Source organism: Anguilla rostrata, chromosome 8, assembly GCF_018555375.3.
Source record: "Anguilla rostrata isolate EN2019 chromosome 8, ASM1855537v3, whole genome shotgun sequence".
Taxonomy (NCBI): domain Eukaryota; kingdom Metazoa; phylum Chordata; class Actinopteri; order Anguilliformes; family Anguillidae; genus Anguilla; species Anguilla rostrata.
The window spans coordinates 47,296,985-47,316,808 of NC_057940.1; the positions used below are offsets into that span (position 1 = coordinate 47,296,985).

General features: G+C 46.4%; 1 protein-coding gene across 2 annotated transcripts; it reads right to left on the reverse strand.

Moving 5' to 3' along the window:
- Nucleotides 1-112: 112 nt before the first annotated feature.
- On the reverse strand, nt 113-19,224 carry LOC135261826 (CREB-regulated transcription coactivator 2-like). Of its 2 annotated transcripts, XM_064348461.1 has the most exons (15): nt 19,004-19,223; nt 14,817-14,915; nt 14,186-14,299; nt 13,736-13,797; nt 12,676-12,744; nt 12,137-12,234; nt 11,433-11,459; nt 10,682-10,761; nt 10,073-10,122; nt 9,177-9,409; nt 7,751-8,235; nt 6,450-7,244; nt 6,273-6,359; nt 4,780-5,017; nt 113-4,576 (listed from the first exon to the last, which is right to left on the reverse strand). In XM_064348461.1, the coding sequence occupies exons 1-15, from the start codon at nt 19,175-19,177 to the stop codon at nt 4,374-4,376; spliced, it is 2,814 nt and encodes a 937-aa protein (XP_064204531.1). In that variant the 5' UTR covers nt 19,178-19,223; the 3' UTR covers nt 113-4,373. The 2 variants fall into 2 exon arrangements, with proteins under 2 accessions (XP_064204531.1, XP_064204532.1); XM_064348462.1 differs by lacking the exon at nt 12,676-12,744 and having other exon boundaries at nt 19,004-19,224.
- Nucleotides 19,225-19,824: the final 600 nt, after the last annotated feature.

The following is a 19,824-nucleotide window of genomic DNA, read 5'->3' on the forward strand; positions in this document are numbered from 1 at the left end:
GAATGTACGCTAGTCAAAACTCTCACATAGGTCACTGATTTGCTACAAGACAGTTTTTAACTAAAAAAAAAAAAAAGTTAACTCATACTTCAATGAAGCCAGGTGCACATAGTTCCTTTTTTCATTTTGTTTATTTTTCCTGTAAAATAATGTGAATATGCACTGCCTTCACTTTTTAAAAAAATCTTTTTTTTTTTTTTTTTTTGTTTGTTAGGTTTAAGAAAGCATCTATGGCTTTAGTGACTTATTTACAACAGACTTTTCTTCCCATGTACAGTTAAAATATAGACAAACACAAAACAACACACAAAGATATTTTTTACACAAGGAAAAAGTTTCCATATCGGTTGTTACCTCTACAAGAAAGCGACCAAACAAACAAGTACATGTAAAACACAAATAGTGAAAATAACAGTAATAATAATCGCAACAAATGTAATAACAAAAATCAATAAAAATATGGCCTTTTTACACAATATCTAGTCTGAATAAAAATCTATGGTGCACTAACAGTGCCCCCTATCCAGAGAGGACAGAACTGACACTGCAACTGTAAAACAGCATGTTAAATGTTTTGGGACACAATAAAAAAAAATGTTGTTAAGTGACACAGAGACATGAACCTATCAAGCAGCTTCACAAGTAACTAAAAACTGCTACTGCAGTGAGACTACTGAAATTTATGTGCAAACACTTAAGTTTTTGTTCCACTCTAGACTCGTTAGGACAAAAAATAAACACTCGCTTTCCGTTTGTGGTAAAAATGAGATTCACTGCAAATTTACAAGCTGCACCTTAACAGCAGGAAAGCAGAAAGACTACGTTTTTTTTTTTTTTGGAAAAAAAAAATCATTTTTGTTCCTGGTGAATGAGGAAATGTGAAGAGGTTAAAGGTCAAAGCGTAACACGCCGCGTCGGTTTGTGGCTTCTACATGGAGGTCTGTGGCCTCGGGCCACGAGAAAATAGTCCCGATTAGAAAAACAAAGATTAAACGGCACTTTCTAATCTTGCCAGCACCTTCTACCGGCTCTGACACATTCCCACAGAAACTGAGAGTCCAGCTCTGCACCCACATGACCGACGACCGGCTAGGTAAAAATCCTTACTCTTCTTCCAGGCTTTTATCTGTTCTCCGGCGATAAGCGAGAAGCGATAACTAACAACTGTCAATCACATCAGACTAGATCGACAAAATTGTTTTATTCACGAGGTGCCAGTTTGAAGTTGCATGGCCTTGTATCTCAATAGCAAGAGTGAGAGACGCACGTTAACAGGAAGGTTGTCACCCAGTGACATCACAGACTTCCTGTCGTTGCGCCGTTATGGCAGGCGAACATAACGCCGCGTAAGCAGAAAGCCTAGTACCGCTTGCTCATTTCGCCGTTAACTGCGAAGCGCAGAGCGGAGAACATTGTCGCGCCGTGTTTTTGATTCGAAGAGGGCCAGGAGACACACAAACGTCACGAAGAGCTCGTGGCCACAACGCGTCCAAGGCCGAAGACGCAGCCTGACGCAGCCTCAGCTCTGTTTAAAAGACGCGGACTAATAAAAACACACACAAAAAAAGGGAGGATGGTTTTGGTCACAAAACCTTGGCTGCCCTAAAGCTATTAGGCTCTTCTTCCTTTATTACATTACAAAATCAACCTGAAACAATATAATATGTCAAAAATTTGTTAAAAAATAAAAACCTTTTTTTTCTCATCGTTACAGCAAAACATTTTGCTTTGATGCATAAAAATATACTATAAGTATGCTTTTACGTCAGGGACACTCAAATTTTGTCCTCAAGGCCACAGAGTACTCTGCCGGCTTCTCTGATTGGTGGATTGATTGATTTAAGGTCACTGATTGGCCAGGTTCCACTCACCCGGCATCCCAGGTCTGAACCAGTCCCTGATTAGAGGGGAGGAATGCAAACCAGCAGTACTACTACTGACCTCCATTGGGCAGACTCGAGCATCCCTGTGTCACAACCTACACTAAGGTGACTGGGCGCAGGGTACATAGCTATCGGCAGGAAAGATTGAGGAAGGGAGAATGCCACCATGGCAGTGATAAGTCAGTGTCACTAACAGACAACAATCCACTCGTCGCTACTGGCAGAGGTGGGAAAGCAAATCTTCATTAAGCCCAAGGGTGGGGCTACGACATTTCCCCTAGGAACAGGAAGTTGGTGTTGCCATTTTCACACAGAAACCAGAGAAGAGCCCTCCATAAATCATGGAGTACGTCAGTAAGAAGAAACACAATGACCTTGGCAGCGATTGGTGGATACATTCTGGCTACACTTCTGGGAGTCCTTCAGGGGTAAAGGGAGCAAAGGGAATCCACCAATCACTGCTGGGTTTGTTCTACTTGTTGTTAACTAAATACTCTGTGATTGGTGGAGAGCTCCTCTATGGTTTCTAGAAAAAAGGGACAGCACGGACATCCTATCCCAGGTTTATTACCCCTGCTCCTGCACCAGGAAACCGAAATGACTCACACGAACTAATCACAAGACTCTACAACACAGAAATCCAATGAAATCGCTCAAAATCGATGACTCATCCATGCCCCTCCCATTTCTGTGGTTCATTAAAGTTTCCTGACATGACACATCAGAAACTAAAATGCTCTCCCACTCTCACAGAAATGGAACATATTGCAATATACTGTAAATATATGCTATTCTTTAAAAAATTTACAATGATATTACGGCAGTGCATTTAAACATATATATAAATATATTACAGTATCTGAAAGTGGCAATCATTTGTATACTTTTACATACAAATCGTTATGAAATGTTAACGATAGATTCAAAATAGATTTTATTTCAATATATTGTCAGCGTATTCCATTTCCGTAAGGGAATTACTTTTTTCAGCTTTAACATTTACCTTCTTTCTGCAACGTACAAAAGCTTCTCATAAATGCACAATTTGAAGTAAACAGAAAGGTACTGAGATGGGGGAGGCTTCTTGCATAGCTTGAAGGTTATTAGACGCACAACATAAAGGGAGGGAATCGGTGGGGGGGGGGGGGAGCGGTCTCGACGCGACAGTAAGGATGACCACTTCTTGTCAGGCACCCATTGGGAGACAGCTGGAATTGCCGCCAGGGAAACCAGAAACCATGAAAACCATCAGCGCGACATGGGCCGCGACAAAGGGGAGGGGCGTATTCTGGGGACGATGATCTGTCACAGGAAATGTTACCAACAGTGTACCTCTCACAGCAGGGAGAGTTCCACAATTGGGCGCCACAGCAACTAGTTTATCCAGAAAAAGCACTCAGGAGGGGTTTTAATAGAAGCCAAATATTGGAGCCAGAGACTGCCCAGTAGGGAATTGGGGGGGGGGGGGGTTCCTTACATGGGCATGAAGTCCAGTCGTTCACTAAGCACGAGAGATACAGTGACTAGGCAACTGTTCCTGATTCGTCCCCAAAATACAACAATATTGTCCAAATATATTGTTCGGTTTATGGGGAGACATTATACAAAGAAAAAACACCTATTGCAACTACTTTTTCTTGTGGAAAAAAATGATTGCATTATTACCATTGACTTTCCATTTAAACAGGTGGTTGAAAACACCTATACTGGAGCCAACCACACACTGGCGCTCTTGAGCAACAGCTCTTAACAAGACCAGGAAGTGAGCTTCAAAAACGCAGCTTCGTTCCCAGAACAGACGAGTCGTTCAAACAGTGCAGATCTGAACTGCTGAAAGCACTTCCTGGTACAAGAAGGGAGCTTGGTTGCCCCTCCCACTCTGGACCATGTAACCTGACCCTCCCCCGCCCCAAGAACTATTTTGAGGACAGAAAACAGCTTCAGTGCGTTTCAGTTTCAGAAAACTGACGGTTTAGGCAAAGAACAATACATATGTCACAGTGCCAACCTAGCTGTTCGCACGGCTCGCAGCGAGAGCTCTGATTGGCTGATCTTTTTTCAGTGCAGGATTCCGCAAACAGCCAGCAACGGCCTCTCACTCTGTGGCCTACCATCGGCAGAAGAAGGCTTTACCAACGTTAAGCAAATCACACATCAAAGTCACTTATGTAAACTTAGTTAAGAAGGTCAGGACCTTTTCAGATTTGTGTTGTGAATCCAAAAAAAAAAAAGTTTAGTCAGGGAGTTTTGGTCCTGCTGGTGGACTGGTGTGCCTGTCCATTTCTCCGACCCGAAGTTTAATCTCCAGAAAATGCTGGGAGTAGCCATGACCGAGCAAACAAGGCGGTCAGAACTTCAATCCTGCCCCTTCGTCCCCAGGCCCCACCTCCTCCAGAAGAGTTATTTGAGCAGAAGGATTCCTCCAGGGCCCACCCCTCCGGCTCCTGGCCCCGCCCCCCTCCCCACTGGCCCCGCCCCCCTCCTAAAGAGTCAGTTGAGGCGGTCAGAGCGGAAGGAGTCCTCCACGGCCGGGTCGGGGAGCATCAGGTCCCCCTCAGCCAGCATGCTGAGTCCCTCCAGTGCCAGGGGGTCCATCCGCAGAGGGTCGTCCAGCCCGAAGGGGTCCACCTCGAACCCCGGCATCCCCGACAGGGCACTGGTGATCTCCTTGGACAGACCAGCCGAGGAGTCCCCTGGGCGGGGGAGAGAGAGAGGAGGGAGTGAGAGAGGCAGGGATCTAAAAGTAAAATCATGCAGGACTGCAGTGCCTGTTGGTTTTCAGTGTGTTTCAGCACTCGAGTCACTGACTGACTAAAGAGTATATAGGCCTTGTTTCTTTGTTTGCAAAACGGCAATGTATGTGGCCGAGCCCTGTTCCCGCCACAGCGAGTCTCACCGGTCAGGATGATGTTGGGAAGACCGGGGCAGCCGCCATCGCCGCCATAGCTCTGGTTCAGGTTCTGGTTCTGGTTCTGCTTGTTCAGGAGCTGCGGGTCCACCAAATGTTGGGACCCCTGAGGCTCCCGGTCTCCAGAATAGGACCCCGCATTCCCCAAACTGGCCAAGCTCTCGGACCCCTGGCCATGGTTGAAGAACTGACCCTGCGTTCGAGCCTCCATGTCGAACTTTTCCAGCTGGGGGGGGAGGGGCAGTGCATTAAAACCGAAAATAACAGAAGGACAGACGAATAAGAGGACCCACAGGAGTACACAGACATACAGACAGACAGAAACACAGACAGACACAGATTCTGTGACATCACTTGGACTAGGGTGGAAAAACACATTTCATTTTCTTACTTGCAAAGAAAGAGAAAGCTGTACATAGGGTTTAGTTACCATGCCCCTTTTAATCAAAGAAACCAATCAAAAACTTAATCAAGTCAAAATGAATCAAACCAGATTAAATGAAAACATTCTCTGGGGTTAAATGTGACCCCAGCAGAGGGCCTCTCAAAGCTGGCAAAAATCCCTCCTTGTCTGAATGGCGGTAATTACGGCCTTATAGCGCGATCGCCAGCAAACGAGTAGCAGCTTTTGCGCCGAAGCCAGGCGGGATGCTTTAATCCTGGAAAGCTGACGGACGGTGACCCGCCGAGTGCGGCGGGAAAGCCTTTGGGGGCGCCGAGCCAACCAGCCGCAGGATCACCGAGGGGAGGCGGAGCTTCTAATCGACAGGGTGCTTGAGCTAACTAGCCGAGCCTCGTCGATGGGGCACGTCGCTTCAGAGCAGTAACTGTGCAGCTCGGCTGGGGGGGGGGGGGGCGCAGTGTGAAAGGCAGCAGCGGCTGGCTGCGCTGGAGCAATGTGCGACTGCTGCGGACAGGTCGCACATGCCCCGTCGAGGCTAGCTTACAGGGCTAATTAGCCAGAGCGCCCTGTCCATCAGAAATGCTTAACACAGGCCCATGCCCCGGTCGGCCGTCTGCAGAGGTGATGGAGGAGGCCGCAGAGATTAAACAGCCCAGAGACAACGACTGACCACTTCAAACCAGGAACGTCTAAATAACATATATATATATAACATAACAACATAATATATGCGGAATAGCAAGCATAAAAAGTCTTTTAAAAAAGGGGGCAATCACAATGTAAGTCAGACCATAGCGCTACCAGAGCAGGAGACTGCTCTGCTCATGGGGGAGAGGGCGTGGCTCTGGCTGGGGGTGTGGCCTTAGGGACCTACCTGCTGGGAGAGGGCGTGGCTCTGGCTGGGGGTGTAGCCTTAGGGACCTACCTGCTGGGACAGGGCGTGGCTCTGGCTGGGGGTGTGGCCTTAGGGACCTACCTGCTGGGAGAGGGTGTGGCTCTGGCTGGGGGTGTGGCCTTAGGGACCTACCTGCTGGGAGAGGGTATGGCTCTGGCTGGGGGTGTGGCCTTAGGGACCTACCTGCTGGGAGAGGGTGTGGCTCTGGCTGGGGGTGAGCTGCAGGCCAAGGCAGGGGTCATCCAGGAAGGAGCCGAGTATGGAGGGGTCCTGGGATGGGAGAGTGGGAAGGGGGTGAACTCTATGTCAGACTCACACGCTACAGACACGAGACACCGAACCATCCCCAAGCTCACTCACATTGTACAGGCTCAGATCTGGCTGCAGCTGGCCCGTGGGCGCCAGCGCCCTCTGCTGGTGTTCCTCCTGCAGCGAGCACTGCTCCTGCGTCTGCGCAGTCTGGTCCTGCATGCCCTGCAGCTGCAGCTGCAGATCCATCCGCGGGCGCTGAGAATGCTGCAGCTGCTGCTGGTGTTGCTGCTGTTGCATTTGTTGCTGTTGCTGTTGTGTGTGATGCTGTTGCTGTTGTATCTGTTGCTGTTGCGTGTCATGTTGTTGCTGTTGCATTTGTTGATGTTGCTGTTGCATCTGTTGCTGTTGCATGTGATGTTGCTGTTGCATTTGTTGCTGTATCTGTTGCTGTTGTGTGTGATGTTGCTGCTGCATTTGTTGCTGTATCTGTTGCTGTTGTGTATGATGTTGCTGTTGCTGTTGCATTTGTTGCTGTATCTGTTGCTGTTGTGTGTGATGTTGCTGTTGTTGTTGCTGTTGTTGCTGCTGCTGCTGTATCTGCTGCTGTGGTGTGTGATGTTGCTGTTGTTGTTGTTGCTGTTGTTGCTGTTGCTGCTGTATCTGTTGCTGTTGTGTGTGATGTTGTTGCTGTTGCTGCTGTATCTGTTGCTGATGTGTGTGATGTTGTTGCTGTAGTATCTGTTGCTGTTGCTGTTGCTGGTGATGTTGTTGCTGCTGTTGATGCTGCAAGTGCTGGTGCTGATGCTGTTGGCCAGACTGCTGCATGGACTGATGGGATAGCGGATGACCCGTCTGGGGCTGACTGTAGGGATAGGCTGGCTTGCTGGTGTCCAGGGGAACCCCCTGTGGCCGAACACAGTGTCACAGCATCAGAGAGGCGATTCATTTCAATTCAATTGTCCCCTTTTTCTGGACACTGGTTCAACAGCAGCAGATATACATGTTAGTAAACCTACAGTTACTCAGTCTGCTTCACACAACAAATACAAACCAAACACAAGAACAGACCCCTCCCTCCCTGGGTGAGGCTACAGGTTTGATACCAAACTGTGTGGCCCCTCTGCACGTTGGGACAGTGTGTTAACAGGACGGGCCATTGGGCAACCCTGTGAAGCCTGTTCTAAACACGGCAGCTTTTTTCCCCTAATAATGCTGATACCATTATCTGTGTTTTAGCACCAACACTAAGTACACTCTTGTTAACTGTTACCTGCCGAGGGACATATAGATGAAATTTAGCTTGATGGCTAATTCTGGGACAGCCAAGTGGCTGTCCACGGTTCCTGTCAATTAAATAAACAAACAAATAAATAAATAAATAAACAGACAAATATATACAAGACGAATACCTGTGTTATAGAGGAGAGTGTCGGAGAGATGGTGGGGGAGAACTGCTTAGGGTGGTGCCGACGCGTCTCTCCACCAATGGGCAAGACCAGGGGGCTGAGCTGGGTCCGTCGCCTGGGTGACGTGGTGAGTGACGGCTGCGCCTGGCCAGTGGCGAGCGAGGGGTAAGAGGCGGAGGAGCAGGAGCCGGACCCGCCGGCCCCGCTGCTGAAGCTGGGGTTGCTGGCGGCCGATTGGAGGGACTGGCCACTGAGGGAGGAGTTACTGAGGGAGGACTGCAGCGATTGGTTGCTGAGCGATGACTGCAGTGATGGGCAGGAGCTGAGCGGAGATTGCAGGGAGGGGTTGCTAAGCGACGAGTGCAAGGAGGTGGAGCTCAGGGAGTTGGGGAAGGAGTGGCTGCTGAGGGACGATTGGATATTGGGGTTGCTAAGAGATGACTGGAGCAGGGAGTTACAGTACGTTCCCTGCAGAGACGCCGACAGACCTGTCCAGGGGAGAGATCAGAAAAAGAAAGAAGAAAAAAACCAAATACGTCACATTGTGAGAACCCCCATTCTTTCTGACAGACATTGCACACGAGTACTGTGTCAAAAGTATCATCCGAGTAGCCCCATTACTTTAATACATTTAGCCATTTATTAATTGACTCCATACATAATATACCATGCCAATATGTTATATTATATAAATATACATCATGGACCGAGTTTACTTTTGTATCAAAATATTACATATTCCATTAGTCCTACATGGAAATGAAAATGAGAACTTGACTGGGTGAGAGGCGTTATCCAGGTGTGACTGAAAAAATATCACAAATACTCCGTCAACCCTGAATAAAAAAAGGTTGATGAATGGAACGTAATGTGAGGGGAGAGAGGAGACCGTAGAAACAGTCAGCAGGTTCCTCCTTCTCCCTAGCGTGCACGGGGGTGTTGGTACGCAAGCGCGTGGTAGAAAAAGAGCTGTGAGCCGCCACCCTCACCTTCAAAAAGCCGGCCGCACAGGAAGTTGCTGGGGGGGGGGGGATGCAGGGACTTCCTGTGCGGCCCGCCGCAGCCCCACCCCCTCTTTTGAAGGTGAGGGTGGCAGGTGACAGTTTGTTTCCACTGTACGTCCTGACACCAACAAACCCACGCATGCCAGAGTGACAGAGAGCCAGTTTCAGTCTATGTCCCGCCCCCTGCACTGTTTTATTGGCTAAACCCCCAGTGTCGCCCACCCGCGTCCCAGAGGGCCACAGTTTCTACTGGGATTTGTCTTTCAGCTGAATATCAGGAACCACTGAGCTACACACACACACACTTTTGCGTGTGCACGTATACACACGCACACACACACACACACTTTTGCGTGTTCATGCATACACACGCGCACACACACACACACACACACACATGCACACACACTTCCGTGTGCGCGCACCTGGCAGGTGAAAGGCGTTGCTGGAGGTGATGCCCAGCTGGGTAAGGGTGCTGGCCAGGTTGCCGGTGCTGCTGCCCCCACTGAGGGAGGGGTATGGGGGCTCGTCCCGGTCCAGGGGGGTGGGCAGGGGCGAGGGGAAGTGCAGGGTGGTGAGGTCTGGCAGGGACCCCCCCGCGTTCAGCGCCGCTGGGATGTGGGGTGTGCTGGAGGGCTGGTCTGGGGAGGGGAAGATACTACAAGGAGAAGGAGGACAAGAGAACAGGAGGATGAGACCAGGAGGGAGGGTGGAGGAGAGGGGGAAGAGAAGTGGGTTTTCACAATTAAAATTTTTAAATTTCGAAGTAAGTGTTCTAGAACTCAATTGTTTTCAATTACCAGTAGTGATTGTGACATCAGCAGTAGAATGTTTTTGCGATCTTACACATTTTTGAGTTAAAAAATATACATAAATAGTTAATGCTATTCCTTATTTTTCTCAAAAAAATAATTTGCGTAGTAACACCATGTTTTTAAAAAATCTCATTTTTGTTTTCAGTGAATTTGTCACATTATTATCTTCACCAATTTATCCTCAGTCTCCCTCTTACCCCTCCCTCTTGTCTACTTAATGACATCAATAACGTGGTATCACCTCAATTTATGTTTTCACTTTTTAAAATCGCTCCAGAAAAGTGTCTGCTAGATGATGACATATAAATGCTACGTTACTGGCTTGAGCGACAAGACAAGATACATTAGCCACTTTCCCAAATTCATTCTCTGCTTTTCTCCGACATCTGAATGGCCTTCAGGCCTTAAAGCATTCAGGCGGCTACTCGGTTATACGCTTCAATCCACTCAGAGAAGATCTACTGGAGCCAGCATCTACAAGTAATTCAGTCTGAGGGGCAACTTACTTGATACCAGGGACTTCACAGGATTTTGGTCGTGATGACAGAATTGGTAACTGAGGACAGACAGACAGTTAGTCAAACTCATTCAGCTAATGTATAAAAAAAAGAGTTCAATTACTGAGATAAAATAGTCCCACAAAAATTTAGCAAAAATCTTACAAAGTTTACATGGGAACTAGGGAAAAAAACATAAAATGTATCAAATCAATTCAAATTTATCCTGCTAGCAACCATCACCATATTCTTAATTTCCCCACAACCCCGCTTAGCTGGAGATAAAGGCCTCTGAGACTCTCAACCACTCTATTAAACACCAAAGTCAGCTTGTGTCACCTGGTACACTTTAGTCAACCAGGGGTCTTAAGAAAAAAGAACTTTCACAGGATGAATGCTGTTCATAACATTCTGCATTGGTGGAAAAGTGGAAAATTTCACCACAGTCCCTTAGTGGTATAGATGGGGTCCGTATTTGTACCACTACCTAAAATTACGGGGAAATATACAGTATATGTTTGCAGTATTAGATAAAAACAGAGGCCGGTATAAAATGTGTCAGTGTGAGTGCACAGTGATGCAAAAGCATCGGAGAGGGCCCCAGGGGATTGTGGGTACCTTCTTGGTGTCCCAGGGTTTGAGAACCTTCCCCTCGTCCAGAACATTCTCCTCGATGGGTGGGACCGGGTACGGGAACACTGGGGGGTGGGGGGGGGGGCGTTAGTAACGGTCATCCTGAACCACTGCTGTCAACACAAGAGCAGCCAGCCCTGCAAGTACTGACAAGCGGAGTCTCTGTGTGTGTGTGTTTTTACGTCTGTGTAAATGGACTGCATTTATATAGCGCTTTTATCCAAAGCGCTTTACAATTGATGCCTCTCATTCGCCAGAGCAGTTTAGGGGTTAGGTTTCTTGCTCAAGTACACTTCGACACACCCAGGGCGGGGTTTGAACCGGCAACCCTCCGACTGCCAGACAATCGGTCTTACCTCCTGAGCTATGTCGCCCCCATGCGTGTGCATGTGTGTGTGATAGAGTGAATGAGTGAGTGAGTATGTACGTGTGTGTATGTGCATGTGCATCTGTGCGTGTGTTTTTATGTCTGTATGTGCTTAGAGTTAGTGAGTGAGTGAGTGAGTGAGAGTGTGTGTGTGTGCGTGCTTACGTGTGAGATAGAGCGAGTGTGTGTGTGTGCGTGCATGTGAGATAGACGGAGTATGTGTGTGTGTGTTAGACAGAGAAAGTGAGAGTGTGTGTGTGTGTGTGTGCACACGCGTTTGTGTTTGTATGCATAGATACAGTGATACAGTGAGACAGTATTATGGTTTTAAAAAGAACAAAAGAAGACATGAATGAAATGGGGACTCACTCTTTCGACCCTCGCCCTCTGCCAAGCCTGCAGCGCCACAAACAGGCAAACACAAAACCCGTCAGAACAGCAGAGATCCAAACCCCTCCCACACAACCTGAGATCCAAACCCCTTCCACACAACCTGAGATCTAAACCCTTCCCACACAACCTGAGATCCAAACCCCTCCCACACAACCTGAGATCCAATCACCTCCCACACAACCTGAGATCCAAACCCCTCCCACACAACCTGAGATCTAAACCCTTCCCACACAACCTGAGATCCAAACCCCTCCCACACAACCTGAGATCCAATCACCTCCCACACAACCTGAGATCCAAACCCCTCCCATATAACCTGAGATCCAATCCCCTCCCATATAACCTGAGATCCAAACCCCTCCCATATAACCTGAGATCCAAACCCCTCCCATATAACCTGAGATCCAAACCCCTCCCACACAATCTGAGATCCAAACCCCTCCCACACAACCTGAGATCCAAACCCCTTCCACACAACCTGAGATCCAAACCCCTCCCACACAACCTGAGATCCAATCCCCTCCCACACAACCTGAGATCCAAACCCTTCCCAAACAACCTGAGATCCAATCCCCCCCACACAACTTGACATCCAAACCCCTCCCACACAACCTGAGATCCAAACCCCTCCCACACGATTTGGGGTCACTATTGATGATTTTTTTTTGGGGGGGGCTCACCACTGTGCCTGTTATGGGGGTTCAGTGTGTGGATGGATAGGGTGTCCCTGGAGAGAGGGTTCATCACACTGGTGTGGAGGGCAGAGTCCGAATTTGTCCTGCAAACAAGAAGCCAGAGACGAGACAAAAAAATGGGGGGGGGGGGGGGGTCGGGGAGGGGATGAGTGGGGAACAGGGACGAAAGAGATTGAGGTCAGTCCAAAAACCGTGGAAATGTCTAAAAAGCATTTCATCCTTCGGATTGAAACCCTCTCCTTTTCACCGCCCCCCCCCCCAGCCCAAAGTCCCAGTTTTTTCTCTCTCGGCGCTCCTTCCCCTGTTCCGTACGTCTGCATAGTTAAAGTTTAATTGTAATAAATCTGAAAATAGTCCACGGAGCAGTGCACACGTTATCGCAACCACCCAAAGCACGCAAACCTACAGTTTCAGAAACACATCTGGTTCACCCCCATAAAACCGACAAGGGGGTTTGCTGTGGGACAGGTGTTTTGCTTCAGGAATACTGAAGAGATGGGGGGGAGGGGGGTGTGGGGGTTCACCTGTTGAGAGCAGTGATGGGGAGGTGGACCAGTTGGTGTTTGTCCAGGGGGAAGTTGCTGGGCCAGTTCCTTGGCAATCGACAAAAAAAAAAAGCTCCGTTAATGGCCGCAACAAAAAAAGAAAAAAATTGTTCAAAAAACAAAAAAGTAAATAAGTGGTGGACGCGAAAGACAGACGGCAGAGAGGAAGATAAGAGACAGGAAGTCTGACTGAAAACAGGAGTCGAACATCGAGTGAGACGTGCGAGCGTCGGTTTGGCGACGTCATCTCGTCGATGGGGCGCCCGCTCTTTCACCTCAAGCTTCCCACGAAGCCTCTCTCTCTGACTCACGCGTGGGTGAGCCCAGCTTGTCACAGCTTAATTGGAAGCAGCGACTGACATCACACGCTTCAGAGGAAAGCACGTGTTTGCCTGCGCTACCCCGAACCGCCAGCGGGGGCAGCGGTGAACATTGCAGAGTGAACATGGCTGGCCACTCCAAATTGGGCAAGAAAAAAGGGGGTGGAAATCATAAATAAATAAAAAATTGCTTGACAATGAGAAGATTGGGAGCATGAAGAGAACTGTTCACATCCAAGAAACCGAAGACATGCTTTCGGACTCACAAAAGTGTCAGCTGAGGTCCGTCTCCCCCATCTTAGAGCGCAACTCCCGTTTTCTTCAGTCAAAGCAGGAAGGAAAGATAGAGTTTTGCGGTTTTGATGCGAGTGGAAAAAAGAGAGAGATGAGGAAGAAAAAAGAAAAAGAGTCTTTTATCCAAGAGGTGAAAGTAGGGAAAAAAACACGAATACCTTAAGAGACAGGAAGCCAGGAAAAAGAATTCCACCACAAAAAAAATCAATGAAAAGGAATCCCAATTAACAGATATGTAGGAGTGAAGTCAGAGAAAGACTGAAGAAACTATTACGGCATGAATCCTATCTGCACGTTGATATTAGTGCACGTCATATTAGTGCCCTGTCCAAAGCACCAGAGTCAGGGGGGAAAAGATTAAAACGCCGTAAACAGGCGCTGCTATAGATGGCTAAGTCTTTGTGGAAAGGGGTCCTGAATATTACCTCCTCCAGCTGGGATCAGGGGGCGGAGACAGGTAGGTGGAGCTGTAGGGCAAGCTGTCGGTCTGCGCCAGACGGTCAAGGAGCCTTTAGTTGGAGAGTGGCAAGCAAATGTATTGCGATAGTGGCAGCAACTTTTCAAATAAAACTGCTAATTAATACAGAACAAACTCACAGATGTTCGAGAGAGAGAGAGAGAAATTGGCCCAGGGAAATCCAACACCTTTTTTGACCCGGAAACATTTATTTAATCTGAAAACTGTGCAGCTCTGTTAGATCAATTACAGTCTTAACTTGCCTAAATGACTACATTTTCCCGGTATATTGTGAAATTGGAATCCATGAGTGCTGCTGCACAGCACGATCCAAAGGATTTGCATGAGTCCTCCACACTAGAGGGGGCGCTGCACTGGGGTTGCTGGCCCTGAGACTGAGGTACCATAGAGAGGATACTTGTCTCCTGTAGGGACGGACAGGGGAGGTGAACCTCCTGTCCCGGTGGACCCTCTCCACAAGGCCGTGGTGCCGGGTGGAGCGACTGGACTCCAGAGGGTTGTGGAACTGGGCCTGAGAGGAAAAGAGAGACTACATTACCCATAATCCTACTGTTATTTACCAGGCTGGCAATACCTGCTATAAAAGTGAAGGTGCAAGAAGCTGAAGTAAATTCAGAGACATTTAGGAGAAAGAGATAGCGAGAGAGAGACCCATTACCCACAATCCCACAGTGTGAACAGGCTGGCAACACTTTTCATAAAAGTTACTGAAACTGAAGTAAATTCAGAGATGTTCAGTTAAAAAGGGGAGACAATCTCAAGACCAGGAGCATTAACAGTGGTTCACTAGAACCTGACACCAGACGTGCATAAAATTAACCAATTTTCAAAACAAAAAAATCCATATCTTTTTCAGGTTATCAGCCAATTATAACCGAGGACTGCCATAAAGCACAGGTCACAAGCTTTTGCCTAAAAATAAAAAAATAAAACAGAATTCATATTTTCAAGCTCAACTTTGATTAAATGATTCATATTTGGTGACAATGAGATGAAGTGAAGGGCGGTTCTTGATCTCTGCTTCTCACCTGGTCCGGGGCGTTCCTCCCGATTTGGTTGACGTTGGGAAGAGACCCTCCGTAATATTGACCCTGGATCTGGGCCAGACGAACCTTCTGCGCCTGAATCTACGGGGGGAAGGGAGCGGCAGGAACAACCCACGCGTCAACGGCAAACCAGTAACGGTCTTTCAGTCTCCCTGCGCCTTTAAGTTACATCTGTTATAACTTCATTTGTACAGTGCGTGAGACACTGTCACAAAAAAAAAACAGGAAATGAGAAAATCGGGAAAGAACCTCCAAAAAACTACAGAGAAAACAATCTCCCCAGTTAGAATTCGTACCTGAGAAGTTATCGTTTTTTTATAGTTAAATTACACATAATGTACCGGAGAAATACATGACATTAAGGGTCTGGTTTACTAAGATGTTTAGTACATGCAAAAGCTTTGAGCACACGCAAAACTAATAACACACCCAATGATTGGTGCAAAACAAATACCATGACCACTTATTGATCTGCAACATCTTGTTTGACAGTTTGTTCCGAGTTTCATGAGCCTACGCTGTACAAATAATGTGCATTAAAATATTTGTTTACACACCTACTCCACCCACCCCAGGGAGTATTTTTCAGAAATGTGAAGTAGGCAGAGCCAGGCTGAAACAGTGATTGCAATTACTCTTTAACATTTTGATGAATCCGTGCTGCGATTGGTCAGTAGGTTGCCAATCGATTGTGAACCTTAAGTGAACCATGCAGAACAGACTGACCACATCAGACTGACAGTGTTCCTATTTAGAAATGACATTTAGTATTTACATTTAATATTTCCTATTTAGTATTTTACAAAAACTAGACTCATTTTTTAAATTATTTTCCGGTTTATGAATAGTTTTTTTAAAAGTACAGATCTTTTAACTTCAGGAATACTTTAAATCTTAAAAAGTGGCCAGCGCAAGCACAATCTACCATTATCATGCACTGGGGGGGTAAGAAGACTAGAACACTGTACTTAATTTGGACCAAAACACACCAAACCTAAATACTCTCAACTCTCTCTTCCAAGAACTCGTCACTTTTTCCTTCAGGTTGCTTTAGAGCAGCTGTGCAGATGCTTGGGAAGCGTGGAACTGGTCCTGCAACCATGGGGTTGCCAGTTCAAATCCTGAGTGTGACCCAACTGTTGATGAATAGACCTGATCTTAAATCGTTAGGAAAGTCCATAATTAACCGAATACCCTTCCGTCCCCTCTTAAAAATGCAGTCTGCAGTGGCCTTGCATTTTGTTTTATCTTTAGACCATTGCAAACCTTCATTTAGCCTTGCCAATCAACCTGTGGTCACCATAAGTGGGCTAAATGTTCAATTTCTACAAAAGCCCCCTGTCCAACCCTCCTGCCCATAGCAACCCCACCCACTAAGACCCAAAGGAGGCAGGCCAATGTAGCCAGGGCAACCAGAGTATACAAGACAGGCCTATGCATAACGGTTAGGAAACTAGGCATTCAAATTTAAGGTTGTAGGTTTGATTCCCAGGACTGGCCCCTCTATTGCACCCTTGAGCAAGGCACTTAATCCGAGTTGCTTCAGTAAATATCCAGCTGTATAAATGGACTGTATGGAATAAGAATATACAGTCATGAATGTATAGGTCTGGGTACGAGTTTGTCTGTTAAATGCCCAAAAAATGTCCAGGAAACTGACATCTGTGAATGCTTTGCCGATGTGTTGATTTAATACTTTTTTGCATTCACAAACAGCCCAGAAATATTTTTAATGATCCGTGCAAAAAAAAAAAAAAAAACGTAGAAAAACTCATGCTAAGATTGGCCTGTTTTCCCCTCTTGGCTAAATGCCAGGTTTTCAGTAGATGAGGTTAGCTGAGGACAATATGCATCACTAAAACACTAACACTGGTGAAATCCTTCCTACTTCTAATATGCAAATGATGCTCTTGCCACTGTGTCGGCAAGCAAAGGTGGAAATACCTAAGCATTGCACCTTTTCTGAATGCATAATACCAATATGCTTTTTATTTTATTTTCGTTTCTGCAGGCACTGCAATTTTGCAATAACACCAACAGTTAATATTCCTAGTGCCCATCACAAGGACTTCAGAAACTACACAATGAGGCTTCACTAAAAAGCTAGCGCATGGTGCAGTGCCTTTCCTCCCTTCAACTCCCCCCCCAACTGTTACTGCTAGTGACACTCCCGGTTGCTGCAGAACAGACATGATGGATTGAAATATACACCTACCATTAGCTAGCAATAATTAAATAGCTTTCAAGTTAAGATATGCGGAATCAAAACCTTTCTTTATGAGGGATGTAATGCCCGGAGTTTGAGACCGCTGTCGGGTGTAATGTTAGCATGCAGTAGCTCAGTGTTACAACGTTATTACACATTGAATGATCAGGAGGTTTAACTATATGATGGTAAAGCCTAGCTTACGTTGCTTTTTTTCGTGCTGTCTGGCAGTCGAATGTTACTGCACGGGACAACCTGCTATAACCAAGCGAGGAGGAATGGTTTACATATAATGCGTCTTACAGATATGAATATTAACGAGCGCAACACGCCCACCCTGTCCAGATCTGCTCAACAGGTCACGATAATCTAACAGAATAGTGTTTCTCACAATTCAATGGCTGGGTTAAATTAATCGGCTTCAAAACTTTAAATAAATATTAAGACACTGCAATTGTCACTACCCGGGGAATATAACCAGAATTTTAATTCAGTTTCCGGGATGCAAAAAAAGCACGTTACTGGGGATCCCGTAACTGTTTCGTTTCCGCCATCTAGTGGTAACTGGGGAACTGAATTTTCGGGGCGCACTGCTGACCCAGTGAGTGATTGACGGGTACTAGAGTTACTGGGTCTGCTTAGTCACAAACGAAATGTACTCTGTGTGTGTGTGTGTGTGTGTGTGTGTGTGTGTGTGTGTGTGTGTGTGTGTGCTGGGCCCGCTCACTACAGCCAACAGTGTGATTAATGTGAGTGGGCCAGACTCTTCCACTTCATCTTCTCTCTGCTGCGTTTTCGAGTGGAAAACCCTCCCAAATCGTTGGATATCTGGCTCCAAATCCAACCAAGCTTTTAGGCTGCTAGTGTTGGAAAACTGTTGTGTTTATTTATTTATTTTTTTTGATAGACTGCCATTTTTTTTCTTTTTTGCTTCCCCGAAGCATTACTGTAATTTGTTCTTTTCATTGCTGTATGCTGTTATAGATAAAGGCGCAAACTTCATGAATATCAATGACATGGCATAATACATTGTTAATTTTTAATTTATAATTATTCTGCGTATATGATTAACGCTATGGGTATGTTATTGTCAATACTAGCTATGTTTAAAACAGCATTTTTAAAATGTGATTTACTAAACACCACCAAATGGTATCTGACAAGAACGCATCTGTATTACCAAGAAGTTATTCATTGTAATAGTCTCCATTCTCTATAGACTATGATTATTTCGCCATTTGTATTTTACAAACGTCTTTTTACGAAAATCAGGCAAAAGGGCTGAGCGCTATTGTTTTGGCTCTGTGTTAGCTGCAGCTTGAGATACGTAGCTAACATTACAGTTATAATTTAAGATAGTTTGTAAAAGGGTAGCACGCTAACAATCTGTTAAGCCATTAAGATAGACTAACGTTATCACAAATAAAACTGACAAGCAGGTTGCAAACATCAGTCTGGTATTGCAATCGGCAGTATTCCCTTCTCAGTAAATTTGGAGGCTAGCTAATGTTTAGCTAATTTACTTGGGATGTAAACAACTTTATTAATTTGCCAAAGTAGGAAGCTAAGATAGCTAACATTAGCCAAGACACCTTCGCAAGCTAACAGCTAGTCAGCTACGCCTTTCATTAACCAAACCTCTGTCACATTGCACTGACTGACAGACGCCAGTGTGGGCATCTTCAAAAAAATGTTAATGTTAGCTATATCCGTCAAACAGTGCTCAAGCGCGCCGCCTGTCCCACTGTCACTGTTAGCGAGCAATCGTTAGCTAGCTAGCTAGCTTTCAAAGAATGCAAGTTGATGTTCACTTCGCATCAACAACCTGCCTCATTTCTCTCGGCTGTTGCCAAGGCACCCAAGTTTTCTTTCGATGGCTACCCTACAGGCCTGTCTCTCCACGACTATTTCCACATTAGCAGGCTAGCTGGTTAGCAAGCGACCTCCCCCGTCCTCGACTTACCCGAGTTGAGGTGATGTCCATCATAACCTCCTGAAAGGCTGCCGTCTCTTCTGCCTGTCGCTGAGTGTGCAGAGCTATCTTCTCGCTAAACTTGCGCGGATTACAAGCCCCGGAACCAGCGCCCGAACCGGGTCCCGGTCCGCCACCGCCCACACCCGCACCCGCCGCAGACATCTTAACTGGCTACTGAAGTGATCTGACTACGAAGGAGGACGGCAAGCGGGGACGAGGGGGGGGGGCATTCGCGTTCTGGACATCTGCCCATAACATACACTGGGATATGTAGTCTTGGAAGAGGAAGCAAAGCTGTGCAGAAGGCGCGGAGCAACCTATTATTTGAACTACAAGCCCAATAATTATGCAGCGCTTTAGCGCTCTTCACAGGAAAACAACGCAATGACATATGGGGCATGTAGTTTATTTTTTATTTATATTGACGCGCGTAAGTGATGTTGATACTGTATATCCTCTCCAGTAGTGTTTCGTATTCACATCACTAATACCCTTACGTTAGCTAGGCTAAAATATTCGTATCAGCCACATTTTAAAGATCAAAGATAATTATGCAGCAAAACAGATGGTAGTACAGGATAAACACTATTATTATATTGCAGTTGAAAAGGTACAGTTGGTTCTTCATAAATATGTCGTGTGCTACCTATCTTCCCACAACTGTGCACCAAGGGCTGATGCACGCCCTGGCTTCCTGTCCTGAGGGTTGCTGAAAAGTTGGGGAGCAGAAAATGGGATAAGCTCTCGCCCAATGATTGATGTAACGTTGTACACAACTTTCATACCATTCTAACATCAGCCGTTTTAAA

Coding starts and splice junctions, on each gene's coding strand:
- LOC135261826 (XM_064348461.1), bottom strand. CDS start 19,177: ATGTCTGCGGCGGGTGCGGGTGTGGGCGGTGGCGGACCGGGACCCGGT. Junction 7,245..7,750: donor CACTCTCCTCTATAACACAG/GTATTCGTCTTG, acceptor GTTCGGCCACAG/GGGGTTCCCCTGGACACCAG. Junction 4,577..4,779: donor TCCCAACATCATCCTGACCG/GTGAGACTCGCT, acceptor TCCCCCGCCCAG/GGGACTCCTCGGCTGGTCTG.